Source organism: Podarcis cretensis, assembly GCF_951804945.1.
Source record: "Podarcis cretensis genome assembly, chromosome: 1".
Lineage (NCBI taxonomy): Eukaryota > Metazoa > Chordata > Lepidosauria > Squamata > Lacertidae > Podarcis > Podarcis cretensis.
In genome coordinates, this window is record NC_137170.1 from 75,033,692 (window position 1) to 75,048,355 (window position 14,664).

At 43.6% G+C, this 14,664-nt stretch overlaps 2 protein-coding genes across 2 annotated transcripts in view; one reads left to right on the forward strand and one right to left on the reverse strand.

Moving 5' to 3' along the window:
- GTF2H1 (general transcription factor IIH subunit 1) overlaps window positions 1-14,664 on the forward strand; it is a gene marked incomplete at its 5' end in the record, with an annotated part of 324,820 nt that overhangs the window by 195,516 nt on the left and 114,640 nt on the right. The window lies entirely within an intron of this gene.
- IGSF22 (immunoglobulin superfamily member 22) overlaps window positions 1-14,664 on the reverse strand; it is a 30,876-nt gene that overhangs the window by 2,004 nt on the left and 14,208 nt on the right. Inside the window, exons 12-20 of the mRNA XM_079987157.1 lie at window positions 14,046-14,342; window positions 12,781-13,083; window positions 11,946-12,119; window positions 8,396-8,524; window positions 6,465-6,761; window positions 5,977-6,065; window positions 3,157-3,349; window positions 2,535-2,834; window positions 315-641 (exon numbers count right to left, since the gene is read on the reverse strand). Coding sequence (XP_079843283.1) covers window positions 315-641; window positions 2,535-2,834; window positions 3,157-3,349; window positions 5,977-6,065; window positions 6,465-6,761; window positions 8,396-8,524; window positions 11,946-12,119; window positions 12,781-13,083; window positions 14,046-14,342 — 2,109 coding nt within the window. The remainder of the gene's footprint in view (window positions 1-314; window positions 642-2,534; window positions 2,835-3,156; window positions 3,350-5,976; window positions 6,066-6,464; window positions 6,762-8,395; window positions 8,525-11,945; window positions 12,120-12,780; window positions 13,084-14,045; window positions 14,343-14,664) is intronic.

A 14,664-nucleotide genomic window follows, 5' to 3' on the forward strand; every position in this document is an offset into this window, starting at 1 on the left:
AATCACACCCTGGGTGAAATCCCATAACTTTTCGTACCACAAATGTTCTCTTTTTCTTGCCCTCCTTCTGTTGCATCATAGGCTTTCTGGACAGCCAGAATGCCACAGCATTATAGAAACATTGCTGAACAATGAAAAAATCCACCACGAATTCACTATTATTGTGTGAGGAACATGTTGCAGAGCACACCCCAATAGAACATCATTCTGGAGGGGGCCTGTCCAGTTTGGCTTTCTCACGCTCAACATCTTTACACTAATAAACTGGTGCTGTTAACTACGCCAACCTTCACCAAGGAAGGAATTCAACTTACCATACACCGTCAGTGTGCAACTGCATTTTTCCCGCCCAAGCTCATTCTCAATCTCTATGGTGTACTCTCCCGTGTCCTTGGCAGTGCAAGTGGGGATCATCAGGGTGCAGACGCCACTAGTTGAGTTGTACCAGAACTTGGAATTGGCTGTGATGTTGATTTGACCCTTGTACAACGTAACCACAGGACGGGGGTTTCCCAGGAAAGCGCAGCTCATGGTGCAATCATGGCCCCGGCGCACGGCATGATTCTTCAGTGGAGTAATGAAACGGGGGGCATGGCGCCAGTCTCGCTCATGATATTCTTTTATCTTGGCATGGAAAAGTTCTGTTGAAGGAATGGCATAATCAGTACTGGTTCCAAAGGGGTTTCCTCCTATTCAGATATCCATGTTTGGCTGTCTGTGCTTCCATGGTATGATGATACAAACCTCAAAAACTTGACATGGCCTTATGACTTTGCTTTCAGGCCATGGACTTCCTCAAAAGCTGCAGGGCATTTATTTGTCACAACTATTCATTTCTTGCTGATCTCTTTTATTTACTCATTTAATAAATTTCTATACTGCCCTTCCTGCCAAAGGAGCTCAGGGCAGCAAACATACAATTATTAAGCAATGGATGGATCTGAAATCAATTCCAATACAGATGCAGAGTGGAAAAAGATCTCTACCTAAAAGGCTTGCTGGAATAATAAATGACATTGGAAAGAGGGGTTGGAACAACTGGAGACAACTCAACTCAGCCTCACTTTTAGCAACTGAGATACTTGGGCCAGAAAACAGTAGTTACAAAACTCCATAGACATGTGGATATGAATCAAACTGTCTTCTGTTGTTCTAACCCTATTCTCCAGTGCCCATTTACCCTATTTTTTGGAAGGCCATTGAATTCAATGGCTAACTTTCTTCAAGGTAGTTCTGGTAAACTTAATTTTGCATGGGATTAAGTGGAAGAAGTTTTTCTTCATTTGTACATTGATGTGACTATGTCACAGGATTTTTAAGTGGTCCTAGGCCTCATTCTTGCAGCATTTATACAACAGAAAAGGAAGGCATGATGTTGTTTGCTTGGGTATTTGCTGACCTGCAATGTGCTTGAGGTGTCAGCATATACCGTATTTTTCACCCTATTGGACGCTCCGGCCCATAGGACGCACCTAGATTTTTTTTGGGGGGGGGGGAATAAAGAGGGAAAAAATTATTTTCCCCCCCATAGGCTTCCCTCGACCCCAGCCCCTAGAACGGGTGCCAGAGCGATGCCGAAGCTGTGCGAAGAGTCGGACACGACTAAACGACTAAGCAACAACATAGCTCTTTCGGAAGGAGGTTTTCCTGAACACAGCTAACAGCTATCATTAAGATAGATTAACTAGTGTGGTTCAGTGACATGGGAGGCACACAAGATATAATTAATATATTAATGGAATTTGCTAAGCCACTGGCTTAGATGGTTTTAAAAGATTAGGCAAACGAATGGAGGGTAGGCCTATGAATGGTTGTTAGCTATAATAGCTGTGTGGAGCTTTCAGGTTTAGGGACAGTGTCTGTGAACCTCAGTTGATAGGGAGTAACAGTGGGTAAGAGGTGTCATGTTCATGTACTACAGATGGGCTTCTTGGAAACATCTGTCCAGCCCTTGTGGGGGAAAGAATGCTGGACTAGATGGGTCAACAGAGATGCTGTAGCTCTGCATGAAACATATGCAAGAAACAGCTGGAAGTGCTATTTAAAATAGGAAAGTTGCTCTCCAGACAACAGGCTGCTTGGCTGGGTCATAGACAGCTGTCTATGACTTAAGAGGAATGGGGCAACTTTAAGGACTTTTGCTCATGTGCTTATAAAGCAGCTAGCTCTGCTGTTCACTTACTTTCAGTGCCCAGGGAGGGTTTCCATGGAAAAACTTTTGTGCTTGCACCTATAAGGTGCTGTTGCCACCTGGAATGCATGACAGAACCTATGCAGAATCTTATTCTACATGCTGAAATGGAGGAGAACTTCCTGGGGGAAAATAACCCTCGTTTCATAAGACATCTAGGCATTTTGAGCTGGACAGATTCTTATTCCAAACAGTGTAATGATGAACTTTGGCAACACTTCTACTTTCAACTCTCTGTCCATTTCCAGCTTCAGAAAGCAGGGCAAAATTGCAAACTGAGCCTCAATCTGCTGAGACACAACAAAAACACTATTTGGCTACTTATGCAGACATAGATGCTTACCTTTGTCTTTGTTGATATGCCAGGAATCCTTTGAATCTAGAGGATCACTGTCACCAACTTCATTGCGGGCAATAACCCGGAAGAAATATTTCCTGCCAGGAAGCAGGCCCGTGACAGTGTACTTGTTGCTGTAAACTTTCTCTGCGGCCGTGAACCAGGTGGCTGTGCTAGTGTCGCGTTTCAAGATGACGTAATGGGCACCTCCATCCTCTTTTATGTCTGGAGAGTGATCCCATTTCAGTGACACAGTGTTTGGCACCTCTTCATACAGGTTCAGGTTAGTAGGAGGCCTTGGGAAATCTAAGGCAGAAATACTGAGTATGAACCAGTGTTTCATCTTTTTCCGTTTGCGGTCTTCTATCATTTATTTGGAGGGCAGCATCTCCCTCTGGAATGATAGTGTCATGCTATTTCAGCATACCCATGATGGTCTTAAGCTTGAAAAGCTAAACTAAGAATGGCAAACATTGCCTGTACTCTGTGATCTGGCAATCAACTGCCTGCATTAGAACCTCTTCTCAAATTGTTGATCGGCTCAGCAGTTGTCAAGAGGCTGGCATTCATTCCTCATCTAGTTTCACAGGCTCGCCCCACCCCAAGCCCTTACCGCACACTCTTGTACCTGTCACTCGCACATGAATGTCGTAGTGGGCTTCTCCATAGTCATTGCTGAGTACAATACGGTAGAGTCCAGTATCCATGCGTTTGGTGCTGCTGATGAGGAACTGGGAGTGGTTCTTGCCTTTAGTGATGCTCTCTCTTCCCCTTGTGGTATTACCATCCTTTTGCCACACCACATTTGGCGGAGGGGAACCCTGCCAGAAGCAAAACTTGCTGAATATGTCAAACCTAAGCAGGAGACATAGCTTTTGCCATTTGCTCTTCACCCTGGCCTTTAATCTGGCTCTGTTTCATCTGCCGTGGGTGGTGCATTTGTTTTTTACTACTTACTTAATTACTACCGTAGCTGCTAAGGCAAGGAGCAGATTAAAGGAATGGGGAAGAAATGGGCAGGAGAAACCATGGCTGATGCTTCGTCTCTCAAGTAATGGTTAGCTTTAGGTCCTCCAGATGTTGTAGGACTCCAACTCCCATCAGCCCCAACCAGCATGACCTGTGGGCAGGGATGATGGAAGATGGAGTCTGACAACACCTGGAGGGCACCATGAAGGGTTACCCCAGACTTCAAGGGAACAAGGCAACTCCCTTGGTTGCAAGCAGTCAACCCTAAAAGCTGTAGGAAGGTGGGAACTCTTGAGACAGTGGCAAAAAAATGGGCACGGGAAGCAATGGGATAGCTTTTTTTGCTAAGTTATTTATTCCAGTCCCATGATTCTGTAAGCACTGGCAACAGCTGAAAGATGTACATGCATGCACACAAACCGGGACAACTTCTTAGACATAAAATCACCCAGAATTAAACCTGAGAATCTTAATGAACCCGCATTCAATAAGCCACTCTTCTTAGCAGCACTGCCTGATCCCCCTTGATAAAGCTTCATGGCACAGATTTGAGCAGAGAGGAGGAGATTATAGGGTTTCCAAAGCCCTGATTAGTCTGGCATCCCAATCAGTATTATTCTGCATTACTGTGAGTACTTTAACAGAGAAGTATACATGTTTCAAATGCTACCTCTCTCCTAGTCCTACCTAATTATTCCTAGTCTGGGAAGGTTGCCTATGTGATCTCTTAGGGGCAAAGTATACTTTATCTTCAATGCTTGATCGTGTTTTATGTGTCTGATATTTGCTTTGTTTTAAAACCTTTTCCTCCATGAAAAACTGGAGGCCCTTTTAGAAGGTTATAAAAGATTTAATAAGAATTATAATAATGTTTTAGACACTGTTCAGACATCAATGGTATGAATAAGGTTGGTGAGCAAAGAGGAAGTGCAATTGAAGACATAAGGAAATTCTTGGGGCCATAACTTTCCATTACTAGAGCAACCATAACTGATCTGGCAAGGAAATAGATTATTACTACTGATTATGTGTGATTACAGATTACATACAGAAACCACAGCACATAAACAGAGTACCCAAAGAAAAACACAAGCATATCAGAAACTTAAGCCAAACAATGAAAATAAACAAATTCCTTCCAGTAGCACCTTAGAGACCAACTAAGTTTGTTATTGGTATGAGCTTTCGTGTGCAAGCACACTTCTTCAGATACACTGAAACAAAGACAGTGAAACAGTGTATCTGAAGAAGTGTGCATGCACACGAAAGCTCATACCAATAACAAACTTAGTTGGTCTCTAAGGTGCTACTGGAAGGAATTTTTTTATTTTGTTTCGACTACGGCAGACCAACACGGCTACCTACCTGTAATGAAAATAAAATTAAGCAATCAGATTAAATGCCAAAAGTGTGGCATACTTTACCTAGCACCTAAGAGATAACAAGGAAGGAACATCAATGTCATTATGATTATTGCTTCAGCAAACTTGGCACTGGGTATAGTTGCCTAATGTTGCTGTTTACTTAGGTCAAGGTGCCCTGAGTACTACGGCATATGAGTTTGTTAAATAGAATCAATAAACTAAACTTTATTTATTTACTGAAATCCATTTATAAACCAATAGTTTACAAAATCCTTAAGCGATTAATGTACTGTTACAGATATGAAGTAGCAGGATCTATTAGGGAATAGCAGAAATTAATAAATGGTATAATTTTAATTATTGGGGATATGATTGAAAAATCCAAGCTGCAGAGGAATTCCTGGGCTAGCCTATGCAAAAGAAACAAATTAAGAAACAATACAGGGCCATCGGCAATGCAATAAAACTGTCCTTCATCCCTTGCCTTGAGGTGTGGGGCAGAGACAGGAGATTTGGAAGGCTGCCAGGGTAACTGGCCATGATGTCACAGGAAGAGTTTGGGGCCTTTGGCACTAGGCCTGGAATACCTGAGAAATGGGTAGAAGGATCTAGGCTGGCTAAAGGCAGGCTGGGAGAGGTGCCTTCGACTCCAATGTTGCACTGCTATGGGGAATAAGCCCCTCTTGAGATGGCCACACTGTAAGAGCTGGACTCCCTCCATCCAAATTCAGGATGGAATACATATGTGAATAAATCATATTTTGATGATCTTGATTCTCAAAGGAATACAAGACCCTGGGTGAGCGCTGGGAAACCACCACCAAATCTTGCCACAGGTCGGCAACCACTTTTGTAGCAGTACTTTACTAAGCAATCTAATCAAAATACAGGTCCTTGCTCTTGAAATCTTATAATACAGACACAGACAGAGCGAGTCACACCCACACCATACATTTAAAGCACATGGCTTTCCCCCAGAGTATCCCGGGATCTCCGGTTTGTTATGGGTGCTGGAAAGCTCTACCAGTGAAAAGGCCATTGCAAGTGGGATATAAAAAGCATTCACTGCAATTTTAAGGCACAAGTTCCCTGATGGAATAGCAAGAGCAGCTTACAGTGAAAGAGGCATGAATGCAGAGAGCAGTCCCAGCGCGAACAACCATGTGACTCTTCAGCCTGGCACTCAGATCAAACTTCGGAGCAGCTATAAGACACACCAGGACAACAAAAGAGAAAGATGGGTGGGGGCGAGTAGTTAAAACTATTAATCAGAAAACACACATTTCCCTGTTACCTATATTGTCACTTCGGCACTGTACAGTTAAATTTACAGTGGTACCTCGGGTTACGAACTTAATTCGTTCCAGAGGTCCGTTCTTAACCCAAAACCGTTTTTAACCACTAATGGGGCCTCCCGCTGCCGCCGTGCCGCCAGTGTGTGATTTCCGTTCTCATCCTGGGGGGCAAAGTTCTCAACCCGCAAAGTTCTCAACCCAGAAAACATACACCAGATGATCTTGCTAGCATTCCTTCCACTTTGGGGGAAGGGAGCCCAAGGCAAATGCAGCCCTCATGAAGTTGGAGTCTATGCACACTGACTTACCTGGAGGGGGCATGGCCAGAACTCCATCCTTTAACTCAATTGGTTCGCCCACTCCAGCTTCATTCACGGCTCGAATCCGGAAGAAGTATTTCTGCCTCTCCTGCAGTCCCCCCACTGTATAGTTGGTGCCAGAAATTGGGATCTTGGTGCACTTGGACCATTCCTTGGTGTCTTCAGCTCGCATCTCCAGGATGTATCCTGACGGCGGATCACCTTCCTCTGGCTGCTGCCAGGCCAAGGAAATGCTGGAGTTGGAAGAATCGGCTACATGCAAACCTCTCACCAGTCCAGGAGGCTCTGGGACAAATAGCAAAACATCCACTTTAAAGGCACAGCTGCATATACCATTTTAAACACATTTGCTCTGCCCTGGTGCAACATTCAGTCCCAACCTTCCAACTGTGAGCAATGGATGCTTTGGCACCTTAAAGACTAATCATGTGTTGCTGTCTGCATTTATTTAACAATTATTTATTAGATTTATATACCTCCTTTCATCACAAGATCTCAGGGTGGTTCACAGGATAAAATACAAGCTAAAACACAAGAAAGCAGTTAAAACGACAAAACAATAACCCTCTCCTTCCCACAATGTTTTTTGATGCTGGTGATTCCTGAGACTTTGTGCATCCTTAATAATTCTGGATTCTTCTTTTCTAAAATTCAGATATATCTCAATTGGATCATCTTCTTAGTTATAGGCCATCTCATGAAGGCTATCCATGTAGGTGCGTGCGTGCACATGGGCTATTGGCTCCAAGAGAAGTCTTTTCCCCCCAAGCCAAATTGCACTGGGGGGGCAGCTTAGATTAGACTGAATGTGCACCAGCGGGCCTTGGGCCACTTTTGGGTGGGCCTCAGTGCCACAACCAGCCTGCCCCATGCCTTCTCACTTGCCTATCACATCTCATAGCTGTTCCATAGCCTTTGGGTTGGCCCAGGGCAAGCTCTGGTTAGGCCTTCAATGCTAAATAAAGGTGGCCAGGAGACAGAAAAGTTCGGGGGGTGGGGAGAAGGAAGGTCAACCTCCCTACTCTGATACGAAAGTGCCAGAGGAGGTGTTAAAGGAAATGGGAAAGTGACATAGAAGGTTAATAATAATAATCAGGGAAAAGAAAGGAAAGGGAGGAAAAAGAAGTCCTGTTTAGAAGACAGAACTGAATGTAAAAGGACCAGAGAGGAGGGATGAAAGAAACTGGCAGTAGGTTGTAGTGGGTGAAAGGAACATGGAAGAAGAAATTGCAGGAGATGGGTAAAAATTATTTTGAGACATGCGAGGTTGGGCTGGGAAACCATAAAACAAGAAGTCTCCACTTACAGCCTCTGAATCAGCAAATTCTGCCCAAAATAATGAGACTGAGTCACAATACCACCAGAGCAAATGCTTGTACTTAGCTTGCAGAAAGCTGAGCTGTGACACTCCTTGTCACAATGAAAACCCCATGGCGAAGAATTTAGCAATTTTCAAAGATGGATCAGATATCAGCAGAAAGTGTTATTAGTAATTGCCAGCTGATTATATACCAAACTCTTCCTCTGTCTGCCACCATTTTGTGACTGACTCTGCCCGTGAACCACCATTTTGAAATGCATAGGCTTCAGTAATGACCAGCCATTTCAAGCGGGCAGAAATTAGGTTTGAGAACCTGTGTAATAGATAGTACATGGAAGATGATGGTCCTAATCCATGATATATGTTGGTCTAATAATACATAAACAAATAGCAGCAGCTGTGCCTGCTCAGTATCATTTGAAAAAGGGCCACCTTGCTACCTGCTGAAATTGTTATTGAAACTGGTTATGGAAACAAATAGCCAGATAGGGAATGGTTTTTGCAGGGGTCTACCTTGTTTCACTGCATGCACAGCAAACCTTTTGTTTTTTAAACATATTTATGGAACACTAGGAACAGATCAATGTTAGGGACATACTGATGGGATCTCTTGCCACAACTGAGTTTGAAGCACTGCTAGGTTGCCCAGGCCCCGCTCGGTTCACAGCTATGACACGGAACTCGTATTCTGTATCTTCCAATAAGCCATCCACTTTGCATTTCGTATCTAAAGAGAATGCAGAAGAACACAGGTATCATAACTACTAGAGAGGAGGCATTTTCCAGACAGAAGAATGTTCAAGTGATCATCGTCCTTTAGGACTCAAGGGAGACACGATGTTTCTCATTTTACATAACTGGGGCATCTTGCAGCTTTTTGCTGCCACCTTCTGGCCATGAACACAGCTTCCAGCCGACAAAGAGAAGTCTGCAGTAGTTTCACACTTGGAGCACTTCCGCACCACAGACTTTCAAGCTGACATGCAGCAAATGCAATGGTAATTAAAGCAGCAAATACAGAGCAGTTGTGCACAGAATAGTCATAAACAAAACAAAACAGGAGCAACTTCAGGAACACAGTAATTGTACACTGTATTTATTTGCCCAACTATTTTAATGCTCCCATTTGGCTTCAAGGGACCTCCAAGACAGATTACACTGGGCAACAATTTTTTACTTTCTGAATGTTGTCTAGATTTCTACAACTGATTTAGGGTATTTTTGCACTGCTGAATCAGGAAATGGCATCCGTTTCTCTCCATCAGGTCAGGTGTTTGTTTTATGTTGATTTGAAAAAAATCGGATCTTGTGACAAAATCGATTACATTTTTGTGGCATTATCAGCTGATTTTTGTCAACACATATCATCCTAAATATGTTTTTAAGAGAAAAAAAAGGTTTTTCCAACAACATATATTGATTACCTGATAGAAACATCGATTACTGTAAACTGAATGGTGGGCATTGATAAAGGTAAGTACATGTAAATTGCATGTTGCTTCACCATTTTTCAAACTTCAGGGCTTGAACTTCCGTTTCTTGGAACTCCTGGAATGCTCAGCGGCAGGGAGGTCTCTCTTCAGAGTCCAACAGTAGTCAGCCATCATGACTGCATCCCAGCGACCCTGATACCTGGTCTCCATCTCTTTCATGTCCTGATGGAATCTCTCCCCCTGCTCGTCACTCATTGAACCCAGGTTCTCAGGAAATGTGAAAATAGGTAGTGCATCTTGACGCTCATGTTGCAGCCCAGGTTTCTGAAAGCAGACAGCATGTTGTTGACAAGTTCTGCGTAGTTTCTGGCCTTATTGTTGCCAAGAAAGTTCTTCACTACCAGAACAAATGCCTTCCACGCTTCCAGTTCCACTTCGTTCATTGAGTTTCCGAACTCTGGATCTCTGATGAGCTGACGGATCTGAGGACCGTCAAAGATGCCAGCTTTCAACTTCTCCATGGTCAATCCTGGAAAAGCCTGGCAAAAGTAAGTAAAGCAGTCACCATCCTTGTCCAGAGCCTTGGTGAACTGTTTGATTAAGCCGAGCTTGATGTGCAGCGGTGGGAAGAGTATTCTGTCTCTGTCCACCAGAGGGTCGTTGATGATGTTCCTTTTTCTGCAAGGCACCAATTCCTCCCGCACAGGCCAGTCCTTCTTCGTGTAAAGCTGAGCACGGTCCCTACTATCCCACATGCACAGAAAACATGGGTACTTGGTGAAGACAGACTGTTGTCCCAACAAAAAGTTCACCATCTTCAGGTCAACACAAATAAACCACTTATGCTGATCATAACCAATTTTCTCCAGCACATACTTCACCGCTTCATAGTTCTCCTTCAGTATACTCGAGTGAGTCAGGGGTATAGAGGCAAACTGGTTGCCGTTGTGTAGCAGAACACATTTCAGTGATCGCTTGCTGCTGTCAATGAACAGTCTCCAATCTTTGGGTTTGTACTGTGGCACTCCAAGCTTGAGCAGAAGCTGCGCAATATCTGCACAGTACACCAAGTCCTTCTCTTCTAAGAAAAAACGGAGGTACTCTTGATGCCTGTTGCGGAAGAAGCTGATGCGAGCACTGTCAGAGAGGAGTTTTTTTCCTTCAATCTGGATGCCAACAGTTCGGCAGAGTCCTTTGACAAGCTGAGGTCGCAAACCAGATCATTCAACTCCTTTTGGGAAAATGGATGTGGAGCATCATCTTCAAGAACCACTTCTTCTTCTTCATGTCCTTCAACACTGGAGGCATCTTCGTCACTAATGTCAGGAAGTTCTCTGAAGATAGGCACTGGAATTTCATCACAATGAGCTACAGGACAACGCGCTGAATGAAGATCAGGATACTTGAGGCTGCTCCGGTTCTTTCTGTTGATCCCAGTCACATCAAAAGCACAGAAGTAGCAGTCAGTGACATGGTTTGTTGGCTCCCTCCAAACCATGGGAATTCCAAAGTTCAGACTCCTCTTGCCATTGGTCCACCCACCTGGAGTCTCGGTGAATGCTTTGCACACCATGTGTGGCGCCCAAGCTTTATCCTAGTCACCAAGTTTAATACCAAAATAACTTTATGCTTTGCCGCACCAATTTATGGAAGATTTCGAGGTTTTATGACTTCAAACTGATCCCTTTTCGACATAATCACCCAGAACTATCAGACCTGAATACTTCTTGTCATTAAAATAATCATTTCCAATCAAAACAATTATTTGACATGGCATTTTACCCCCACCAACTTCTTCTAAAATGCTCCACACAAGCGTACATGTGAACAAAAATGTAAAAAAAACGACATGTGGCCATAACTCAAAAACTTGACCTGATTGAGCAAAACCAATGTGATTTTTGGATTCAGTGCATCAGATTCGTCCTAAATCAACTGAAAAAATGCAGACAACAAATTTGTTGTTGACCAGTGTTATTAAGCAGAACAACATAATTGGCAAATGAACAATGCCCTCTTCACTTCAGTAACATCCCAAATGCTGTTAAGTTAGTTTGCATATCTGTATTTAGCTTAGACGCATTCTGGATTTCCAAATGGGTAACAGAAGAGGAAAAGAACTTCAGCTAACCAAGGGAACAGAGGACAAATCAGGTAGTGAGATCAAGAGTCAGGTGGTTTCCAAGACCAATTGTGTGGCTCAGTTACCATTCGAAAGTTAAGACGAAATGGTTAACTCTGAGCCATCTGTAAAAAAGGAAGTGGGATTGGACAGAGTAAATGTATATACAGGAGATGACCATTTTGCATGAGGGGTTACGTTCCCGACCCCCATGTGCTTCAGTGGATCATGCATAAGTGTGCTCCCCATTTCTCCCTCTTCCTGGTCCAAAAGGACCTGCATGTTGACGATGACACATCATTTGGACATGCCTAAAATGGTCGCTGCCTGTATTTGGTATCTACCGGCAGCTGCTTTGCGCTTAGTAAAAACATAATAGACAGGTATTCTGAGTCCCTAGATTGTGCTCCAGGTTGTGTTTATACTGAACTACATGAATCTTGGTCTGACTGAGCAAGGCCATTTTTTTTAACACTTTGTTCTTGAGAGACTAATATACCACATCTTGCTTTACATTCTTGACAGTTGCAATTTTGTGTGTGTGTAATTATATTTAGCAGTTGTGTGTGTGTCAGTTGGGATAAATTTCTGACCTTGAATGAGTTCTTTGGACACTGGGACCCAAAGGTTGCTGCCTTTCTTCCTCCTTTCCACAACATACCCCATTACTGGAGAGCCACCATCTTTAGCTGGAGGATTCCAGGTAATAGTAATCGCGTCTTTGGTAACATCAGTAACTTGAGGTTGAGATGCCTGACCTGGGGGATCTGAAACGAATTTGAGGACAGAGGAAATCAGAACTACAGTGGAAGCCTTTTCTTTCTTAGCTGCCTTTTTCTATGAAATTATAATCAAGGCAAGAGTCACTTCTACTGTTCCCGCCACTTTTGCCTCTGTGCCTACACCCGCCCATTACTTCTGGCCATTGCGACCACTGGTACGCAGTCCCCAGAAAGTTGTCAATAAGGCTTTCAGGCTGAAAAAAGGGTTCTTACCCCCATCAAGGGGAGTTCTAGAAATTGAAGTGACTCAGGCAGGACCATCTCTACCCAGTAAGTCTGAACATACTATCCCATGATATACAGACCAGACGTAGCATTAAGTAGATAAAGGGGCACGTGATTGAAGTTAAATCAACTCCATGAATTGGCTAAGATGCTAAAACTCAACATGATTTCTGCCCCAGGTAAACATTCCTTCCTGACAAATGCAATGACTTGGATTTTGACCAAAACCGAAACCTGCGAATTGAGCCTTCATAAGAGAATGTTTTACTAATTCTCTTCATGTGCTACCTTATCTTAAGATAAGGCCAGCAGCAGCCTAAAAAAAATAAAAACACCACTGGACAATGGCAAACATCATCATTCAATGCTCTAAGAATGAAACCAGATGGGAATCTTATCTAACAGAATCAGGCTTACTTACCAATAGGATCCCCAGCGAAGATTTCTTCCGACTCTAGTGGCTCACTCACACCCTCAGAGTTGACAGCCAGGATCCGAAACTGATAGGGTTTTCCCTCTTCTACCTTATCTGTGGCAAAAGTGGTGTGTTTGCTGTCAATCTCTCCAATCTTGGTCCAGGATTTTTTCCCAACCATCTTCCGCTCAATAATGAAGTGGGTCACCTGCTTGCCCCCATTGTCCTTGGGTGCTTTCCACTTCATTTTGACACACTTCCCAGTCTTCTCCAGGAATTCAACTTTCCCTTGTGGTGGTTTTGGTTTGTCTGAAGCACACAGAGAAATTGCAAAGAGAGTGGCAATGGTCACAACCGTTTGGAACTCATCAAGACTTTCTTGAGAGGTGTTTGACAAGCCTGGCCTCATATTCAAAGCAGCCTAAGTCACGTTACTAATTTCATGTACCAGCAGAAACTAAAGAACCCTGCTACTCTATGGTCCTCAAAAACGGCCACCTGATGATCCTTGAGAAACTAGGAATCCTTGAGAAACTATGACACTGTAGCAAATTTCTGAAACTGGGCCTCCAATTCCTGAAGAGTAAGCATGGGTACAGTGGTGCCTCGCAAGACGAAATTAATCCGTTCCACGAGTCTCTTCGTCTTGCGGTTTTTTCGTCTTGCGAAGCACGGCTATTAGCGGCTTAGCGGCTTTAAGAAAAAGGAAACAAACTCGCAAGAACTCACAAGATGTTTCGTCTTGCGAAGCAAGCCCATAGGGAAATTCGTCTTGCGAAGTACCTCAAAAAACGGAAAACTCTTTCGTCTAGCGAGTTTTTCATCTTGCGAGGCATTCGTCTTGTGGGGCACCACTGTACAGTGAGTGTGGTTAACTCTAAAATAATGGACAAAAATGAAACTCAGCAAAAGCAGAGTTAAGGCTACAGTCCTACACACACTTGAGACTAAGCCCATCTGAACACAGTAGGATTTTATTTCCAGGCAGAAGAACACAAGATCAGGTTGTGATAGGCAACTGTCCTTTTAGTGCAGGAAGATTCAGTTCCTTACTTTTTGTCTACCCTTTAAGATACCGAAGTGTGATCACACACATACTTACTTTGGACTAAGCCCCATGGTCAGCGCTACAATCCTAAGTACACTTACTAGGAAGCACCTCCCATTGAGCTCAATGGGACTTCCTCCTGAGAAAATATGTTTAGGATTATAGCCTAAATATGCTTCAGATTGTACTGTGAACTGCCCTAGAGGATTATCCCAGGACCTACCAATAACATTGAGGTGCAGTTGAGCAGTGGCAGTTCCACAATCGCTTTTCAGCCTCAGCAAGATAGCACCGCTGTCTTCCCTCACACAGTTCTTGATTGTGAGCAATGCTTGGTCATTGGTCCTTTCGAATTCTATTCTGTCTTCTTCGGTCACCTCAATGCCATCCTTGAACCAGGTGACTTTGGGCAGGGGCTTGGCCCTGAATGGTACTTTGATGTTGGCTGTCTGCCCTGCTTTCACCGTCACTGGGTGAGCAGCTAAAGCTTCCAGCACAGATGGATCAATAAAAGGGGGGTCTGGAGTGGGGAGAGAATGGAAAAATAGGTCTGAAAACTGCAGTCAAAAAGGCACGTTAGCAACATTCATACACTTTTATGCCTCATTGTATGGTCTTCACCAATGAAAGTTTAAGTCCCTGCAGCCATACATTCCATTAGCCATAGAATTCCAAGTTTAAGGTGGCCTCAGCAGAGATGTGATACATGTACATATACATACACAGACACACAGACATATGATTTGGGTGTGAAACACCCTAAATTCCTGGGTCCAGTAAAAGTTAGAATTAATCAAGGTTTGGGGAGTTAACTGTGCCTGAACCCTTGGATTCAGAAATGC